At 54.8% G+C, this 17,016-nt stretch overlaps 1 protein-coding gene across 7 annotated transcripts in view; it reads left to right on the top strand.

Annotated features, from left to right (window-relative positions):
• Positions 1-17,016, top strand: part of LOC308234745 ((E2-independent) E3 ubiquitin-conjugating enzyme FATS) — a 114,325-nt gene that overhangs the window by 71,613 nt on the left and 25,696 nt on the right. For 6 of the 7 annotated variants that reach the window (XR_013959132.1, XR_013959133.1, XR_013959134.1 and 3 more), the window contains one exon: positions 16,658-16,845. The exons of the other annotated variant lie outside the window; for it this stretch is intronic. Coding sequence is in view for 2 of the 6 variants with exons in the window: in XM_080643042.1 (XP_080499168.1) it covers positions 16,658-16,845 (188 nt within the window). In the remaining 4 variants the exon portion in view is untranslated. The remainder of the gene's footprint in view (positions 1-16,657; positions 16,846-17,016) is intronic. 7 annotated transcript variants of the gene reach the window in all.

The raw sequence follows: 17,016 nt of genomic DNA, 5'->3' as shown, positions 1-17,016 counted from the left end.
CCTGCGGGCGGAGGGCAGGACAGAGACAGGCGTGCATTTGGGGTTCTCAAAGAGCCCCTCGGGCTTGAAGAAATTTCCGCTTTATTTGCCTGAAGTGAAATGTGTGAGGGAAAGCGATTCTCTGTGACTCTGGGTCCCTTAACCCAGAAGTTCAAAGCTGCAGGACCTTGGGTTCGCTGTATGGGGCCCACGCCTCAACTACAGGGTGGGACAAAGGTAGGGTTCCGTTGTTCCCATGAAGAATAATACAATGATTACTAAATAATAATACAAGAATAAACTCTGTTCAACATACTCACGGCTGTAAACCTACTTTTGCCCCACCCTGTATATACAAATGCGTGTACACACACACACACACACACACACACTGTCCTTCAGGGCTCTGTCCCTCAGAATCTGATGTGCAATGAGACATATTTCTTCCCAGGTGATAAGAAAGCCCGTCGTGGCCACTCTGTGGAATCCGTGCCTGAGATTTATAAGCACAGCTCACACGCTCTTAACTACCCCATCCGCCCTGTCCTAGTATAATCTACACCCGTGGTCGGCAAACCATGGCTCGCGAGCCACATGCGGCTCTTTGGCCCCTTGAGTGTGGCTCTTCCACAAAATACCACGGCCTGGGCGAGTCTATTTTGAAGAAGTGGCGTTAGAAGAAGTTTAAGTTCAAAAAATCTGGCTCTCCAAAGAAATTTCAATCGTTGTACTGTTGATATTTGGCTCTGTTGACTAAGGAGTTTGCCGACCACTGATTCTACACCAAGCATGTCAAACTCACGGCCCGCGGGCCACATGCGGCCCACAACGAATATTTTTGCAGCCCAGCCAATATATGGTATGTAAGAAGCGTTTTAGAAGTTTTTCGTCACTTCATTTTTACAATAACCTGTTAAACATCATTATTAATAATGAACTACAACGTTCGCTGATGATTGATTACGACCATTGTGTGGCATTCATTTCCCGGACGCGCCTTAAGGCGTACCATTCCTCTCCACTGGCACCAGCAGTGCGTACTTTAGCAGCCGGTGGCCCTGTCATCAGTCTTGGACTGACTTGTTTGGTGTGCTCAGCAGAGGGATTCCTAGCCAGGTCCCAGAGGAGGGCTGTGTCGCTGTGCTGACACCAGACTCCGCCCGCAGGGGCCGGTGGCGTTCAGTTCATGGAGCACTGGTGCCGCCGCGGGAAGGCGCTGTCACAGCCAGCGTGTGTCTATGTCCAGCCCACCAGACAGCGTGCTCTAGAGCCAGCTCCTCGAGTCCCACGAGGGCCTCAAACCCTGGCGGAGCCCTTATCTTACCGATGAGGTTTGTCCTAATGACCCAGAGCTGGCGCCAGCAAGCGTTCTTTCTTAAAATGTGGTTTTATTGATGTCAGAGAGGAAGGGAGAGGGAGAGAGAGAGAGAGAGAAACATGAGTGATGAGAGAGAATCATCCATCGGGTGCCTCCTGCATGCCCTCCACCCCTGGGGATGGAGCCTGCAACCTGGACATGGGCCCTGACCAGGAATGGAACCCCGACCTCCTGATTCATAGGTCAATGCCCAAGCGCTGAGCCACACCAGTCCGGCAGCAAGATTTTTTTTTTTTAAAGGACCAGATATTGATGATTAAGTATGGCTTTGGGGGGGGCCAAATAGTCTCAGGATCAACTACTTTTCTGTTGTAGAGCAGAAGTAGCCACTGTTACGAGGAGTGGATGCGCGTGGCTGAGTTCCAATAAAACTCGATTTATAAAACCGGGGGGGGGGGGGCATTTTGGTCCCATATGCTGTAATTGGCTGATTCTGAATCATCCGTCCTCCAAGATGAACGCCACCCTGTATCCAGGGGTCCTCAAACTTTTTAAACAGGGGGCCAGTTCCCTGTCCCTTAGACCGTTGGAGGGCCGGACTATAGTTAAAAAAAAAACAAAAAAAAAACTATGAACAAATTCCTATGCGCACTGCGGGCCTGGGACAAGTTGGCTGCTAAGCAGGACAGGCAGCGGCACCTGGCGGGCCGGATCCATGTCCTCGGCGGGCCGCATGTGGCCCGTGGGCCGTAGTTTGAGGACCCCTGCGCAATGCAGCCTGTCGGATTCTCTGGGGATGCCGCTTGGAGATGGGTAACTATGGACTTTTGCTGGGCCGTGGTCTTGGGAATGGCCCCGTGGATGGGAAGGGAAGGGAGGGGAAGGCAGCAGGTCCAGGCAGAGGCACCTGAGACCTTCGGACACTAATACATCATGGGCACCGAGAACAGCAGCGGGCAGAATGACGCAGCGCAGCGCCCTGAAGTGACCAGGGCTGATGTTCAGTGAACTGGCTCCCCTTCTCTTGCTATGCACGTCTGCTTCTTTCTGTGAAATCGTGGCGCTCCAGCCGCACAAGGAACGTCCCCCTGGGCCTCTGCCACTTGGCGCCGAGTCATACACGTTTCCGGATAGTAACAGGACTTTGCAAAGATGATGTTTATGGACTTCCAAATGACGTGCCTCATGGGCCGATCACAGCCTAGCGATTTCTTCACCGTTGGTCCTTCGCGTTGCTACGCGTTCTTCACTTGGGAGGACGAGAGTGATGGGAAACTTGGCGCAGGAGACTTTTCTTGGCGCTGGTGATTTTCTTTTGGGAAAAAAAAAAATCCCTGAAGTGGAATGTTGCGATCAGAGCGCAGTCGTCTTTGTAAGGTTCTCGACGCGCCATGTACATCAGGCTCCCCGAGAAACCCGTGGGGACCGTCTCTGCGTGGGGTTGGCCGAGAGTGTCTTCTGTCCGTCCTGTGGAGGAGAGAGCAGGGGCCCCTTGGTGAATGTCCCCTGGGGAGCACCCCCCCCCACAGTGGAGAATCGCTGATCTAGAGGAAGAAGTCAGTGGTTGGCACCAAGGAGAACGCCCTGCCTTGTTCCACAGGAGCTGGCGTCTCTACGGTTGCTGGTGAAGGGGAACATTTTTAAAAATATATATTTTATTGATTTTTTACAGAGAGGAAGGGAGAGGAATAGAGAGTTAGAAACATTGATGAGAGAGAAACATCCATCAGCTGCCTCCTGCACACCCCCTACTGGGGATGTGCCCGCAACCAGGGTACATGCCCTTGACCGGAATCGAACCCGGGACCCTTCAGTCCGCAGGCCGATGCTCTATCCACTGAACCAAACCGGTTTCGGCAAGGGGAACATTTTGAGTTATGTCTGCAGCTCACCTTGACCTTGGCCGTAGCTGGCTCAGTGTCCCCACCCCTCTGTGGCCTTCTCCCTCGAGGCCCGGGTAGTGTCTACATTTGGGCCCGATCATTTTCTGTGGAGCACTGTGGGATGTGTCAGTATCCCTAGCCCTCGCCACTCCCCCCGCACCCCCCCCCCCAGATGTGAGAAATGCAAATGTCTCCAGATACGCACTGGGTGCGGGGAGAGGACCAAACCGCTCTTGGCTGAGCACCACGGCCGCACTGTGCCCTGACCTCCTTGCCGCCGCGGCCGGGGACCACCCTGCCCAGCCGTCCTCACCGCCCAGTGCCCCCTCCCAGCCTCTTTTCCCAAGTGCTGACTCCCAGAATCCTATGGCCTTTCATGTGATGTGTTCGCTGTGTCGTCAGGGTCATTTCCTTCTTCCAGACAGCCCTGTCGCTGAGGTCAGGATCCAAGTCCGATTCGTGGGCACTGACCTGGGCACGCCCAGCCGGGAGCCAGGGGCGTGGAGCACTTGCTCAGGACCTGGGGCCCAGCTGGGGGACCGGTCATCCTGATGACCCAACAAAGCCTCGCTGATGTCAGGGCCACTCAAAGGCCTGCTGCCTTTTCTTTCTCAAACCGCCTCTCCCCGGGGCCATACGCGAAACCCCTGTGTTCGGAGAGGGTGGGGCGCCATGTGACGTTCCGGTCCGGAGGTAGGTGGAGAAAAGCAAAGGGAAGCTCGAGCATCCCCACTTGGCTGTGAAACTGAGGGGAAAGGTCTCAGATGCTGTTTTTCTCTAAGCACTCAGTCAGAACAATCCGGTATTGTCCTGGAACGACTTTATTGTCCTTCAGACGGTCAAATTTAATGCCAACCGCCCCCCCCCCCCCCGCAAAAAAAATATCTGAAGAGTGTTACAGAAATATTTTGAAAGTGTTTTTACTTGTTTAGCTCTTGGTCAAGGTGGATGAGATGGGGTCCTCTCCCAGGACCTTGAACATGCTATCCCATCACTGCCCAGGGCAGGGGTCCTCAAACTACGGCCTGCGGGCCACATGTGGCCCGCCGAAGACATTTATCCGGCCCGCGGGTGCCGCTGCCTGTCCTGCTTAGCAGCCGACTCGTCCCGGGCCCGCAGTGCGCATAGGAATTTGTTCATAGTTTTTTTTTTAAACTGTAGTCCGGCCCTCCAACGGTCTGAGGGACAGTGAACTGGCCCCCCGTTTAAAAAGTTTGAGGACCCCTGGCCCAGAGTCTGTGGTCTCCCGAGGTTGCTCCTGTCAGCCTCCCGCTGTTGCTGTGGGGGAAGGGCTCGGTCCTTCTTTCCGAGTCACCCTCTCCATGGCATGTGGGTCGCGTCCCCACAGTTGTTTAGGGAACAGTCATTCTGATTGGCCACTCGCTCAGGTTTGCCACATGAGGTAAGAGAAATGGACTCGAGGCCGGTAGCAGGCTGATGGGCTAACGGCCGGATTTGTACACTGGAAACTACAGAGCACCCCACGAATGAGCGCGGTGACCATCGGGGGGACCGAGCAGGAGCACCTGGGCTTGGGAGTGGGACCCATCTCAGTTTCAATTCCAACTCTGCCCATTGCCGACCCGGTGTTCTCGGTGAGGTGATGTTCCCGGAGCCCCGGACACGGTGGTGTGTGGTGGGGACTCAGCCTACGGCGATCATCGTTGGTCCTCATCTGAGCTGTCTGCCGGAAATGAATGTAGACGTGATTGGGGAAAGAGGAAGTGATAATAGCATGGTGAATTCCCTAAGGAAAAGATATATATTTCAGATATAGATGACCCTAGAGAGAAGACCAAAAAAAAAAAAATGTGAGAAACAGGTGATGTGTTTAATTCCTTTGGCTTGATGTATTTCATTTCTTTGGTTGCTTTTTTTTCAAAATTATCTTAGAGCAGAAGCTCAGATCTTTCTAAAATGTGTAAATTTATTTTCAGTGTTTCTGACTAATGTGGGAGAATAGGAGATGAATGAAGCGGGTAGGACCAGCTGTAAAGTCGTCTTATACTACATTGGGCAAGGAATTTGTAGTTAAATGCAGAAATCTTTTTCACGTTGCTACCACGGGGTCATGTATTTCCCACATTAGGTCTTAGCCACATGAAGGCATTCCTGTGGGTGAAGGACCACAGCTCTCATTTGTGGCATCCTAGTGATCTCACATGGTTCAGCGGCTGTTATCAGAGGCCATGGAAAGCTGTTCTTAACACATTGCGGACCAGTAGTTTCATTGCTAGCTTTACCCAGTGGCCAGATAAGTTTCTATTGAGTGAGTACAAAAAAAGTTTTACATAAATGTTAAAGTCACGCTTTAAAATTAAATACCCATTGCATGTTGAAGTTATTTATGACATGTTCTTACAAGCTAATATCTTTTTAAAGTGTGGTAGTTTGTAAAACACTGTGTAATATGAAGTGAGAATTCTCGTGATCCATCTGCAATGTGTTAAGCAATGGAGAGCATCAGATGCATTAGGGATGTGTTTTCAAAATGTCTGTGCTGAATCCTATGCTGGGATCTGAGTCTATGCCTCCCTAGTTAAGAGCCCCATTCCTGAGGACGTAGGGGATGGAAAATAATGTCCCTTCCACCTAAGTTCTTTCTGGGGCTCCTATAAGAAAAGGCCTACTTAACAGGAGAAAAATATGTTTATTAACATGTAGTGTTCATGTGTATGTAGGAGCAAGCCAGGGAAAAGAGTAACTCAAAGTGGTGGCTGAGAACTCTGGCTTATACATCGCATTTTCAACAAAGACTAATTTTGTGGAGAAAGGACAGGACAAAGTAAAGCATGTTTAGGCATCCAAGGTTGGCAGAGTGAGAAGATAAATATATAAGAGGAAAGAAATGGTAGATAAAAGCTGGTAAACTTTACATTGATTCCTCTGGTTATGTCTCCAGGCTGATAGGGTGTATAGGGGTCTCCAGTGATTATCTTCTGTCCTTCCTTGTAGAGGAGAGAGAAGGGACACCTTTGTGAATTTATGTCTTGCTGTTAGACAGATGGGAGAAGGGCATAGAGCTTTCCTTGTATCGGCTTCTTTGCAGTTGCCTTCACCTCAAAATAACCCTTATGCCAAATGTCCCATGGGAGCAAAATCCCCCACAGTGGAGGATCACTGATCTAGACTAAGAAACCAATGGTTGGTACCATACTGTTAACTAAACTGCAATCTTTATTCAGATTTCACCAGTTTTTCCACTAATGTCTTTTTCTGTTCCAGGAACCCATCCAGGATACCACGTTGCATTTAGTCATCATGTCTGTCGATGGTAATTTTTGACATTCAGATGTTATTCTTATCTTCTTAATCCTTCTTCCTTTGTTTTCACCGACAGGCTCAGAATGGCCTTCTCTGACTTCCATTCCCCTCTAGTTCCTTCCTTTATATCTGTCATCCTTCTGGATAGATTTCCTCAGAGGGTGGAAGGTTGGGATCTGTTTTTTCTAAATGGTTTACCCGATGTCCACTGACAATTGAGGAGATAATATTTCTCTACTGGTTGAAAATGCCAATCATCTATCAAGTTAGAGTTTCTACAAGAATTTCCCTAATATATGTCATTGTTCTAGAAAATGTCATGCCTCTTGAGTATTACCTGACTCATAAAAGCTGCTCTGTTACTGTCTGTGGATTTGAAAGGTGGAGAATATACACTGAGTGGCCAGATTATTATGATCTCTGAACGCATAATCATCTGGCCACTCAGTGTATATCCTATATAATAAAAGGCTAATATGCAAATTGTCCCCTTGACCAGGAGTTCGACCAGCAGGCAGGCCGGCCAACCGCCCATATCCCCTCCCCCTGGCCAGGCTGGCTGGACCCCACCCATGCACGAATTCATGCACCGGGCCTCTAATATAAATATATATATATATATATATATATATATATATATATATATATATATACTGAATGGCCAGATTATTATGCATTCAGAGATCAGTGTATATTAGACGCTGCTAAGTACGAACCATCGGCATTAGACACAGCTCATTCTGGCAGGAGTCAGGCTGTGAGAGACTGGCTACCATAAAACCTTTTCAGATTTTGATTATTTTATTTTAAAAATGTCCCCTCAATCTAACCCTATCTCTCTGAACTGGAATACTCTAGGGAACCTCCTCTTCATGCAATCGTACAATATTTGTCTTTTTGTGCTTGGCTTCTCTCACTTCCCATGATGCCCTCCAGGTTCACCCGTGTTGTAGCCCAGTCAGCACTGCCTTCCTTGTTGAGGCTGAACCGTATCCTGCTGCAGGCACAGGCATTCCTCTGTCAGTGGACACTGGGGTTGCTTCCATTTCTCGGCTAGTGTGAATGATGCTGCTGTGAACATGGGTGTACAGATATCTATCTGAGTCTCTGCTTTTAATTCGTTGGTTATACACATACCGAGGAGTGGAACTGCTGGATCACCTGGCGGTTCCGTGTTTGACTTTCTGAAAAACCGCCATTCCGTCTTCCACAGCCGCCGCCACACCACGTCCCATCCCCACCTGCAAGGCACAGCTCTGCAGCCTCCCACACCCTCGCTCACTCTGGCTGCTTTCTTATCTTTCCGAGAGCAGCCATCTGACTGCCTGTGAAGTAGCATCGCATGTTGGTTCTGATGTGCATCCCCCGGACGATTCCCTACTGACGCTGATATCTTGTTGGGTGCCTATTGGCCATTTGTACGTCGTCTTTGGATAAATGTCGATTCAAATCCTTTGCCCATTTTTTATTCAGATCATTCCATTGCTTCTATTCCTAATTTGATGAATGCTTTTTTTTTAACGCATGGATGTTGAATACGGACATACATTTTATGTATCTATTAGGATAATAATGGGGCTTTTCTCCTTTATTTGGTAAACATGGGGAATGACATGGGTTTTCATATGTAAATTAACTATGTATTTCTAGGTTAAACTCTAGTCGTCATGGCATGACGCATTATACTCTTTGTTGTTGTTAGTCCTCGCTCGAGGATGTTATTTTTTTCCATGTCATGGGGACCATGATGGTGAGCCCGCACCCTCTGGGCCAGTGTGTAGAGACCAGGTCATTTTGAACTTGGATTTGACATTTCCACTATTGTCCTCTGACTTCCCTGCCTTTAGAGAGTAGGCGTTGTCGTGACACCGCCAAATAGTGGTGGGTCTGGAGGGAACGGGCGTGTGCATGGGGAGACCTGGAATGCAGAAATCGCACGTTTTAAACTCCTACCAAAAACAGAGTAGAGGTGAACTACCGTGCCCCGTGCTGTTGGGGACACTGAGGCGGGAAAGATAACTTCCTCTGTCCCAAGATGCACTCGGGCTCCACGGGAAGAGAGAAATGCGTGAGTCAAAGCCAGCCCCGTGGATAATCCGGCCTGCGCTGAGCCTGCAGAGCAAGTGGGTGATTCCCAGGGCGAGACCCGTGACGTCTCAGGGGGAAGGTGGCCTGAGCCGGATGGAGCAGGATGTCCCCGGGGGGGTGGGAGCCAAGGACAAATGGGACATGTCCTCGGGTCCCTGGGGTCTTGCAGGGCTGCCAACAGGATGGGGTAATGGAAGGAGGTCAGGGCCAAGGGCTTCTGGTCGCACTTGGGCCGTGGGCACGCTCCCGCGCTGCGTGGGGGAAGGCACAGCCCTGCCTCCAGGCGGTACGAAGGCTGTGTCCATGGAGCTCAGGCGAGTCTTACTCTGAAGATGTCCAGTGGAGCCTCGGTCCTCGAACTTAATTCGTTCCGGAAGGCTGTTCCAGAGGCAATGGGAAAACCGAACCATTTTTCCCATTAGCAATCATGTAGATGGAATCAACTCGCTGTAGACCCCAAATGCGCACACCCCCCCCCCCGTGTTTTCCTTTCTCATATACAGTACATGTCTGATGTACTGTTTAGCCCATAAATAAACACTTCTTTTCTTAAATGTATGGAGCCGCCCCTCGTCGCCTTACAGGAGTCACCCCCCGCGCTCACCCAGGGGGTCAGAGGCAGCGTTCTCGCCTTTTCCTGTGTCACTGCCTCCGAAATGCTGTCACCAGCTCGCTGCGTTTCCTTTATCCAAATCAACAGCAGGTTTCTGCCCTCTTCAATGGCCTGTGATCATTGTGTCTTTCACACCCTTTGCAACATTAGCGCTCTTGGTGGTCTCTTTGAAATGGTGCTAACGGTCCATTTCACCAGCAACAAAAGCAAAAAAACATCTATAATAATAAAAGCGTAATATGCTAATTAGACCAGACAGCCGAATGACCTTCTGGACGTCCTTCCATACAACCTTCTGGACGAAGCCTCGGCTTCTAGCATATATATATATGTTCACAACACAACTCCTGGGATGTTAACACAGGGGTGGGCAAACTTTTTGACTCGAGGGCCACCATGGGTTCTTAAACTGGACCGGAGGGCCGGAACAAAAGCATGGATGGAGTGTTTGTGTGAAATAATATAAATTCAAAGTAAAGGAGCGGAGGGGAGAGCAAGAGAACCCTCCGCTCTTTCGGCTCCGCGGGCCGGATAGAACAGCCGAACGGGCCGGATCCGGCCCACGGGCCGTAGTTTGCCCACGGCTGTTTAACAACACGGGTTTAGCTGTAAACCGACGCGTACTGGCCTGTTCTCGCCTCTGTTTGTGGGCTGAGACGCTCCTTGCCGTGCTGAGGTGTCAGCGTGAAAGGGTTGTCAGGTCCAGAACCTGAGTTAACCACGACAGCTTTCCCCCCGTGAACAACCTGGTCGAGAACCGGATTGTTCCAGGCGGGAGGCGTCCGAGAGCCAGGGTTTGCCTGCACGCCTGTTTCCTTGGGGTTTCCTGGCAGAAATCCATCGATGATGTCGAACCACACCCCAGAGGCTGGCATCTTCAGACAACCTGGGCTGGACAGAGAGACCGCCGAGTTCTTGGGCCCGGCTCCCGGCTGGCATGTGAGCGTTCTGCCTCTGTCCGGAGCACCGAGCGCAAAGGCGCACAGGCACCGCGTCCGGGGTCCGCAGGGAAAGGCCGGAACAGGTTCTTACCGGGATGTGATTGGATGTGACGCACGTTCCGTCCTGAAACTGAACGCACGCAAGCCCCAGTCCCCGCCTCTGGGTTGAGTTAGCTCCTCCACCCCAAGAAGTGGGCGTGTAAGTCACAGGACCAGCCAAGCCCAGGCCGCTAAGGGTCCAACAGCGTCGTCCTCTTCGGCTCCACCGGCTAAGCACGAAGGGCTGTCAGTTTGACACCACGGGCCTCCCAGCGGTCCCCGCCTGCTCACGTCTGCCGTCCGCATGCCTCTCAGCGTGGTGGACGGTCTTGCCTTTCTAAGATGCATGTGACAGCGACTTCGCTGGGAGAGGAACCACATGCCGTGACTGTCGTGGCTCGTGGTGCGCCAGCCAAACCCTCCCCGACGGCCATTCCGGAAGGCGGTGAACTTGTGAACGTTGCATGTTGTTACGTGTTATTCTGCAAGAGTCCCTCATGTCACAGGGGCAGGGCACTTACCATTAAGGGCCCCCCAAACCAAACTCATTCCTTAACTCCTCTTCCAGCAGAGAAACTTCCATGTCAGATGTGGGTGATGTTTTCCTGCCAGGAAGTGCAGCCCCCTTCGAATCGCAGGCCGAGGCTGCCCATCTCCTTCTCCCTGATGCCACGCCGGGGTCTGCTGTCGGGGCCGCGTGGCCTCTGAAGCGGATCTCCGGCTTCCTTCCTGAAAACTGCCTCACCCGGCCAGGCTGGGGAAACGGGTAATTTCAAATCCAGGGAACGCCGCCGCCGCGGGGCCGGCTCCGTAGGAAGGACACGGTTTCCGTCGGAGTGTAATTGATCTCGGCTCCTGTCTGCACGCCTCCGCCCACCTGGCTTTGTCTGATTCTCTACCCATCTGGGCGTCTGCTCGGACGGAGTGCAGAGAGCACAGGACGTCGGGATCGCTCAAGTTCGCCCCTTCGTTCATAAACGCTTTGGGGGCAGAAAAGGGCTGGAACTGCCGTCCGCGCGGGGAAATGGGTATAGCGAGCTCTGTCCGCATGAGGTTTCCCTAACGGCCGTCCCACAGAGCGGTGCGCACAGCCCCACGATCCCCCGCCCCTTGGCCCTCTCAGCCCAGCGGGCTGGCAACACCGGCCACTGGGGCAGCCCAGGGAGGGCCGGGAAGGCTCCCGCCCGCTCCTGCGCAGAGCCAGCGGCTCAGCCAAACGGGCGGAGGACCGCAGCCGAGGCCGGGCCGGTCGGGAATGGACTCAGTCCCCCGTCTCCTCGAGGCCACTGAGGTCAGAGCACCGGCTCCTCTGGAATAGCCTGGCTTCGCCATCCTGAGGGCGAGGGCGGGGTGGCCCCCGGGTCAAGGCATCGCCCTCCTGCCACGCACCCGCAGATGTAGCCGCTTTTAGGGACACACCACGCTCGGGGAGACGAGGTGGAGCGGAAGCTCCCGTTGGGTGCAGCTGTGCTGGGACAGGGCGAGCTTGGCCCGTGGTGCTGTCAGGGTTTGACTGGTGGTGACGTTTTATCGCCGCCTTTCCGGCAAGCATGGGCCTTGGAAAGGGCGTGGGGTGTTTGAGCGTGATGTGATGCTAACAGAGGGTGTCGTCGAAGTTCCTGGCGTACATAACCGCATGTATACAATGGGAGTCATCAGGGCTTTCTAAAACCCCCTTCTCCGTTACTTTCTTTACCGTCTACTTCCCTGGAACACAGCTCTTGTGTGGAACCTCAGTATAGACAGGGGTGGGCAAACTTTTTGACTCGAGGGCCACCATGGGTTCTTAAACTGGACCGGAGGGCCGGAACAAAAGCATGGATGGAGTGTTTGTGTGAACTAATATAAATTCAAAGTAAAGGAGCGGAGGGGAGAGCAAGAGAACCGGATAGAACAGCCGGATCCGGCCCGTGGGCTGTAGTTTGCCCACGGCTGGTATAGGACCTGCCCTACGACTAGCATCCTGGCCATCAAACGGGGGTGGTGGTGGGGGGGGCGGTGTACTTTTCCAGGGACCACAGGGCGTCCCCGAAACTGCCTCACCCACACCTGGAGCGCTAGGCCTGGGCAAGGACAGGCGGCCCGTCCGCTGTGACTCCGGAGGGAGCTGGCTCTCCCGGGCGGCCAATCTCTGTCTCCTTTTGCTTCGTGTTTTTACGATCGCAAATAGAAACAATACTGTGTTTTTCTTCAGCGCACGTTATTTTTAGACAATCTGGAAAACGAAAGGCCGTCCGTGTGGCCACGTGACTCCCATTAGTGTTAATGGGAGAAAGGCATCTTCATGGAGGGAAAGGACCCCCCCCCCCGCCCCCCAGTGTATAAATAGCCGCAGGCTGTGGCCTCGGGAGGCCTGGCCGGCGCGCACGCACGTCATCGCTGTGTGCTCACGGGGGGGGGGGGAGCGGGCTCACCCCGAAGCCCTCCTGATCTGGGCAGGGTGGCTCTGCCGGCTCCTGGGGATCCCCCTGACTTGCTGATTCTCGCTGCGTTCTCCTCCCTCGTCCCAGGGCACAGCCCTGTGACCCCGGAGCCGGTCCCCCGCGACGGGGCTTTTCTGAGAGGTCCTGAGTGCTGGTACGCATGTGCCCACCTTGAAGACCATCAGGGCAGGGTAGAGGTTTGGCAGGATCCCACGGATGCTCCCCCACCCGCCCCCTTCCCAGTGCAGATCTCGGCACCCCCTGAACTGGCCTGGCCGAGGAGTCAGGGCCCTTTGCAGGGGAGGGGGCTCAACACGAAGGTTCAGAGGGCCGGGCTGGGCTGCCCTTCAGGCCCCTTTTTGCAGCTGAAGGTCACCTGAGGGTCGCAGATCTTCCCGGCCCTGCAGTGACCTCCGCGTCCCTTCCTCTGGCCTGCTTCCCCACAGAGAAGCCCGGACAGGGCACTAGGCGGGCCTGGTGCATTTAGGGGACAAGACCGTAGTCCGTGGGGCTGGAGAGCAGAGCGCCCCCTCCCCGAGAGCTCCCGCGGGCCCAGGAGGACGGCTGGGCTTGCCCCACATAAGGCGGGCACAACCTCCAACCCACAGTGCCCCGCACGGGCCTGCATCCAGTTAGCTTAGCGACATGGGGCGCAGAACCAGCCCGGGCCATGGGGCTGGGACCGGCCGAGGATGGGGCAGACCGGCTCCCTGCCTGTGTCTTCCTGCGCGTTATTTCCTCCTCCGTTTGAAAGGAGGGGTCCCCTAGATCACATGAGGGACCCTATTTATAAGGCTGTGCCTTCCCTGTGGGCTATCGTAGGGCTGGTTAAACTGTAACGAAGACGCACCTGCGCACAGCGCACTGTTCTTTTTTGAGTTCACAGCGCCCGTTTCCCCCTCCCCGGACAGGATGGTTATTATCCCATTGTCCAGATGGGTAAGTTGAGGCCAGGTTGGGCCTGGTGACCTGTGCACGGTCACATGGTTAATGGGAGGTGGAGCCAGGCAGGAGGAGACTCCAGATCTCGGGGCGGGGGGAGGGGGGGATGTTCCAAATCCTTTCGTTCATTTGTATTGGAAATACCTTCCGCCTTTCTGAAATGATGTCATGCTGTACACGTGGCCATCCTGGGAGAGCCCGTGCCCTGACCGCTCCCACGGCCCACACAGGTGCTTGGGGACCGGAGCTGACCTGGGTCCGAGTCTGAGCAGCTGATGGCCCGTTGATGCTTTTAGAACCGTAAACCGTGCCGAGAAGCATCGGGCGTGTTAACAAAGGCAGCACAGGCGTTTGCCAACATGTCTGTGCCGCGTCTGGTGGATTGACAGATGCGGAGATAGTGAGTCACGTTTCAGTTTCTGGGAAGCGCCTTTCAACTCCATGAAAAACGAGCCCTCTGTCAAGTTCTTCTCTCCCGTCACCAGTGGCCATTTAAAAACCCATCTGAGCCTGAACTATTTCAGACGGACAGAAACGGGGCAGAAACAGCGCCGAGCGAGCGTGTCCCGCCCCCCTCACCCTGCTTCCCCTCAGGCTCACGTGCAAGATGTGAACATGGCCATTCTGGCCCGCATTTGTCTTACATCCACCAGCAGATGCGCCCTGAAGACGGTCTGAGCCTGGAATCCCGCTTTTTTAAAGGGCGCTGTGTTTCCAGTTTGGCCCCAAAGATCCCTTTGAAAGGGATCGCGACGAGGAGCAAAGGCGGCAGGAACGGGGCAGAAGCAGAGCGGGTGACACCTGGCGTCCCGCCTTCCTGCGAGAAGCTTTAGGGCCGTGTTGGGGCACCGGGAGGTTTAAAAGCGGGTGAAAGCTAATCAAGTACCCTTTCCCTACTGTTTTGGAATCATGCTTAAGATGGATAGGCTGTCCCCAAAAAAGTAGGGGGGGCGGGGGGGCGGGCGGGGGGCATAGGAAGGAACAGTGCACGCGCCCCAGTCATCTGTGAAATTCGCTGCCCGTGGTGCCGTGGATGTCAAACAGCACTCAGCTGCACGAGCGGAACCTTTTTAAATGCCAGCAGGAAGTGCTTCGTCCCCAGCCGACACGAGACAGCTCGTGAGATCGGAAGTGCCCGTCCTCCCTCCGGTCCCCTGGCTGGTAGAGGACACACTGTCTCGGGAACAGCTTGTCATTGTCACTGACTTTTGCCCTCTTCCCATGGCTTCAAAATGATGATTTTGTTTGTCTTAAATAGATTTTTATTGATTTCAGAGAGGGCCGGGGGGAGAGAGAGAGAGAGAGAGAGAGAGAGAGAGAGAGAGGAACATTGATTGGCTGCCTCCTGCACGCCCCAGACTAGGGATCGAGCCTGAAATCCGGGCACGTGCCCTTAACTGGGAATCGAACGGTGACCTCCTTGTTCATAGGTCGGCGCTCAGCTGCTGAGCCACACCGGTCAGGCCAAAAGGAGGATTTTCAATGAGACGGTGAGAAGGGTATCGTCGCAGAGACATCCCTCCCCTGTGCGGGCCGACGGGGAATCGCTTTTACTCGACAGAGACGCTCACTGTAGCATTGAAGAAACAGTTAAACGCATTTCCATTTTCCTGGAGCTGAGGGGTCTCTCGGGGCCAGCTCATAAACCAAGCGTGTTTTGTTTCTTCTGACTTACTCCCAGCGACAAGAGACAAGTAACTCAGGAAGTCCACTCGGAGTGGGGGCGATGGGTGGAGGGAGCGTCTGTCTGGGGCGACACCACCTGTTTATTTCATCGGGACGTGATGGTCACCTGGGGAGGGGACGGGACGGGGAGGACGTGAGCTGTGTAAGCCTCGAGTCCGGGACGAGGAAGGCAGAGGAGACCAGCCAGCGGCGGGCTCTCACTCTCTGCAGTTGCCTGCGGTCTGGCCAGCCGGCCGGGATGCGGGCGCCCTGGGCCCTGAGATTTCTCCTTCGTCGCTATTTTCATGCACCGTGTGCTTCTCCTCAGAGGCCCGGGGAGTGTCTCCGAGTCTGATTTTCAAAAATCGTTCTTCAAAGGGAGCGGCCTTCTTAGCAGAGGCTACACACGGGGCCACGGGGTCCCGCGGGGTGGGGGTTGACATGGTTGAGGTTTCCAGAAAAGGGATGTCCGCCAGGCGAACGGGCCTCCAGCAGCCCCGCGGGGCTGAGGGGCAGAGCCCGTGCCTTTTCCACGGGGTCCCACGGCTTGCAATCCACTTCCTTTTCTGACCTGGGACCCTAGGAAGGATTTATATCTCCCCAAAATGGGGTTTCCAGACCTTGCTCAGGAAATGAGGGTCTGGCTGGGGCTGGAGGGCGGACCAGGGCCAACCCGAGAGGCAGGAAGTGGAGGTGTCCCGAATCAGGCCTGTCGGCTCCCCGCCCCGGCCCCGCAGAGCCCCCGCGCTGGGGACTCCCCAGCCAGAGTCCTGAGAGCGTACTGAGGAGGGGATTCTATGACCAGGGCTCCCAACAGTGTTTTAAACCCCTAACTCTGTCTCTCACACCGCAGGCCCATCTCTGATCGCGTTTGTTAAGCACTTCAGACGGGCTCTTTAAGGTTGCTCACTCCCTTCACACACTCCACGTGAAACCAGCCAGCGTCTGGCTGAGGGCCAGGGGCCGCGGACCGGAGGCCAAAGACGCGTTTCCTGCCGCAGGTGTGACCCCAGCTCCGCCGTGGCTGCATTCAGCGAGTCCCCGTGGCCGGGACGAGCCCGGATCCAGCGCTGAGACGGGACCTCCCGGGCCCAGCGTAGTGGCAAATCCAGGGGAGGGATGAGTGATGAGCGCCACCCCCGTCTTACATCATGAACGTGGCAAACCTAGGATGAAGTCATACTCTGTCCGCAGACAGTAAACGGTGACAGTCGTACGGAACCACTTGACCCGCGGCACGGAGCAGGCAGGGGTACTAGACCGTCCGAGGGAGCACGTCCGCGGGCGGCATCGTCAGCGCGTCGTGCGGGCCGGCCGCCCACGGGCGTTCCTCTCCGTGACCAGGGCGGCGGGGGTCTGCGATGAGCCGTGATGTCTGCGGCTTAACGAGGCCCGTTGGTAACCCGCTGGCATTTCCGTTTTCGGAACGGTCTCCGCGGCTCACGGTGGCGAGGGGCCAGCAGAAAGCGCGGTGCCGCTAACCGGCCTCTCCCTCCCTCCAGGAGACTACACCTGCTGCGACCTGGTGGTACAGATAAAGGAGTGCGAGACGCGGGAGGCCGCCGCCATCCCCGGGCCCGCGCCCCCGCCGCCCCGGCCCGCGCCCTCCGAGGAGCCGGAGAGCCCCGACCTGCGGGAGGGCTGCTCCGAGGGCCAGCAAGCACCCGCCAGCTCCTCCTTGACCTTGCAGGTGAGGCCCTCTGCATGCCACACCCGGCTCCTGCCACGGGGAGGCCGCTCCTGGGGTCACATGACCGCACTTGGGCCTCTGAGGCTGGAGACCTGTCTCGCCTTCCTTGAGGTTGTGTGCCTCTGGGCAGGTGCCCTAACCTCTCTGGGCCCCTGTGTCACAGTGTGAGTC

This window comes from Plecotus auritus (assembly GCF_963455305.1).
Source record: "Plecotus auritus genome assembly, chromosome: 9".
NCBI lineage: Eukaryota > Metazoa > Chordata > Mammalia > Chiroptera > Vespertilionidae > Plecotus > Plecotus auritus.
This window is presented reverse-complemented; position numbering and strand designations above follow the sequence as displayed.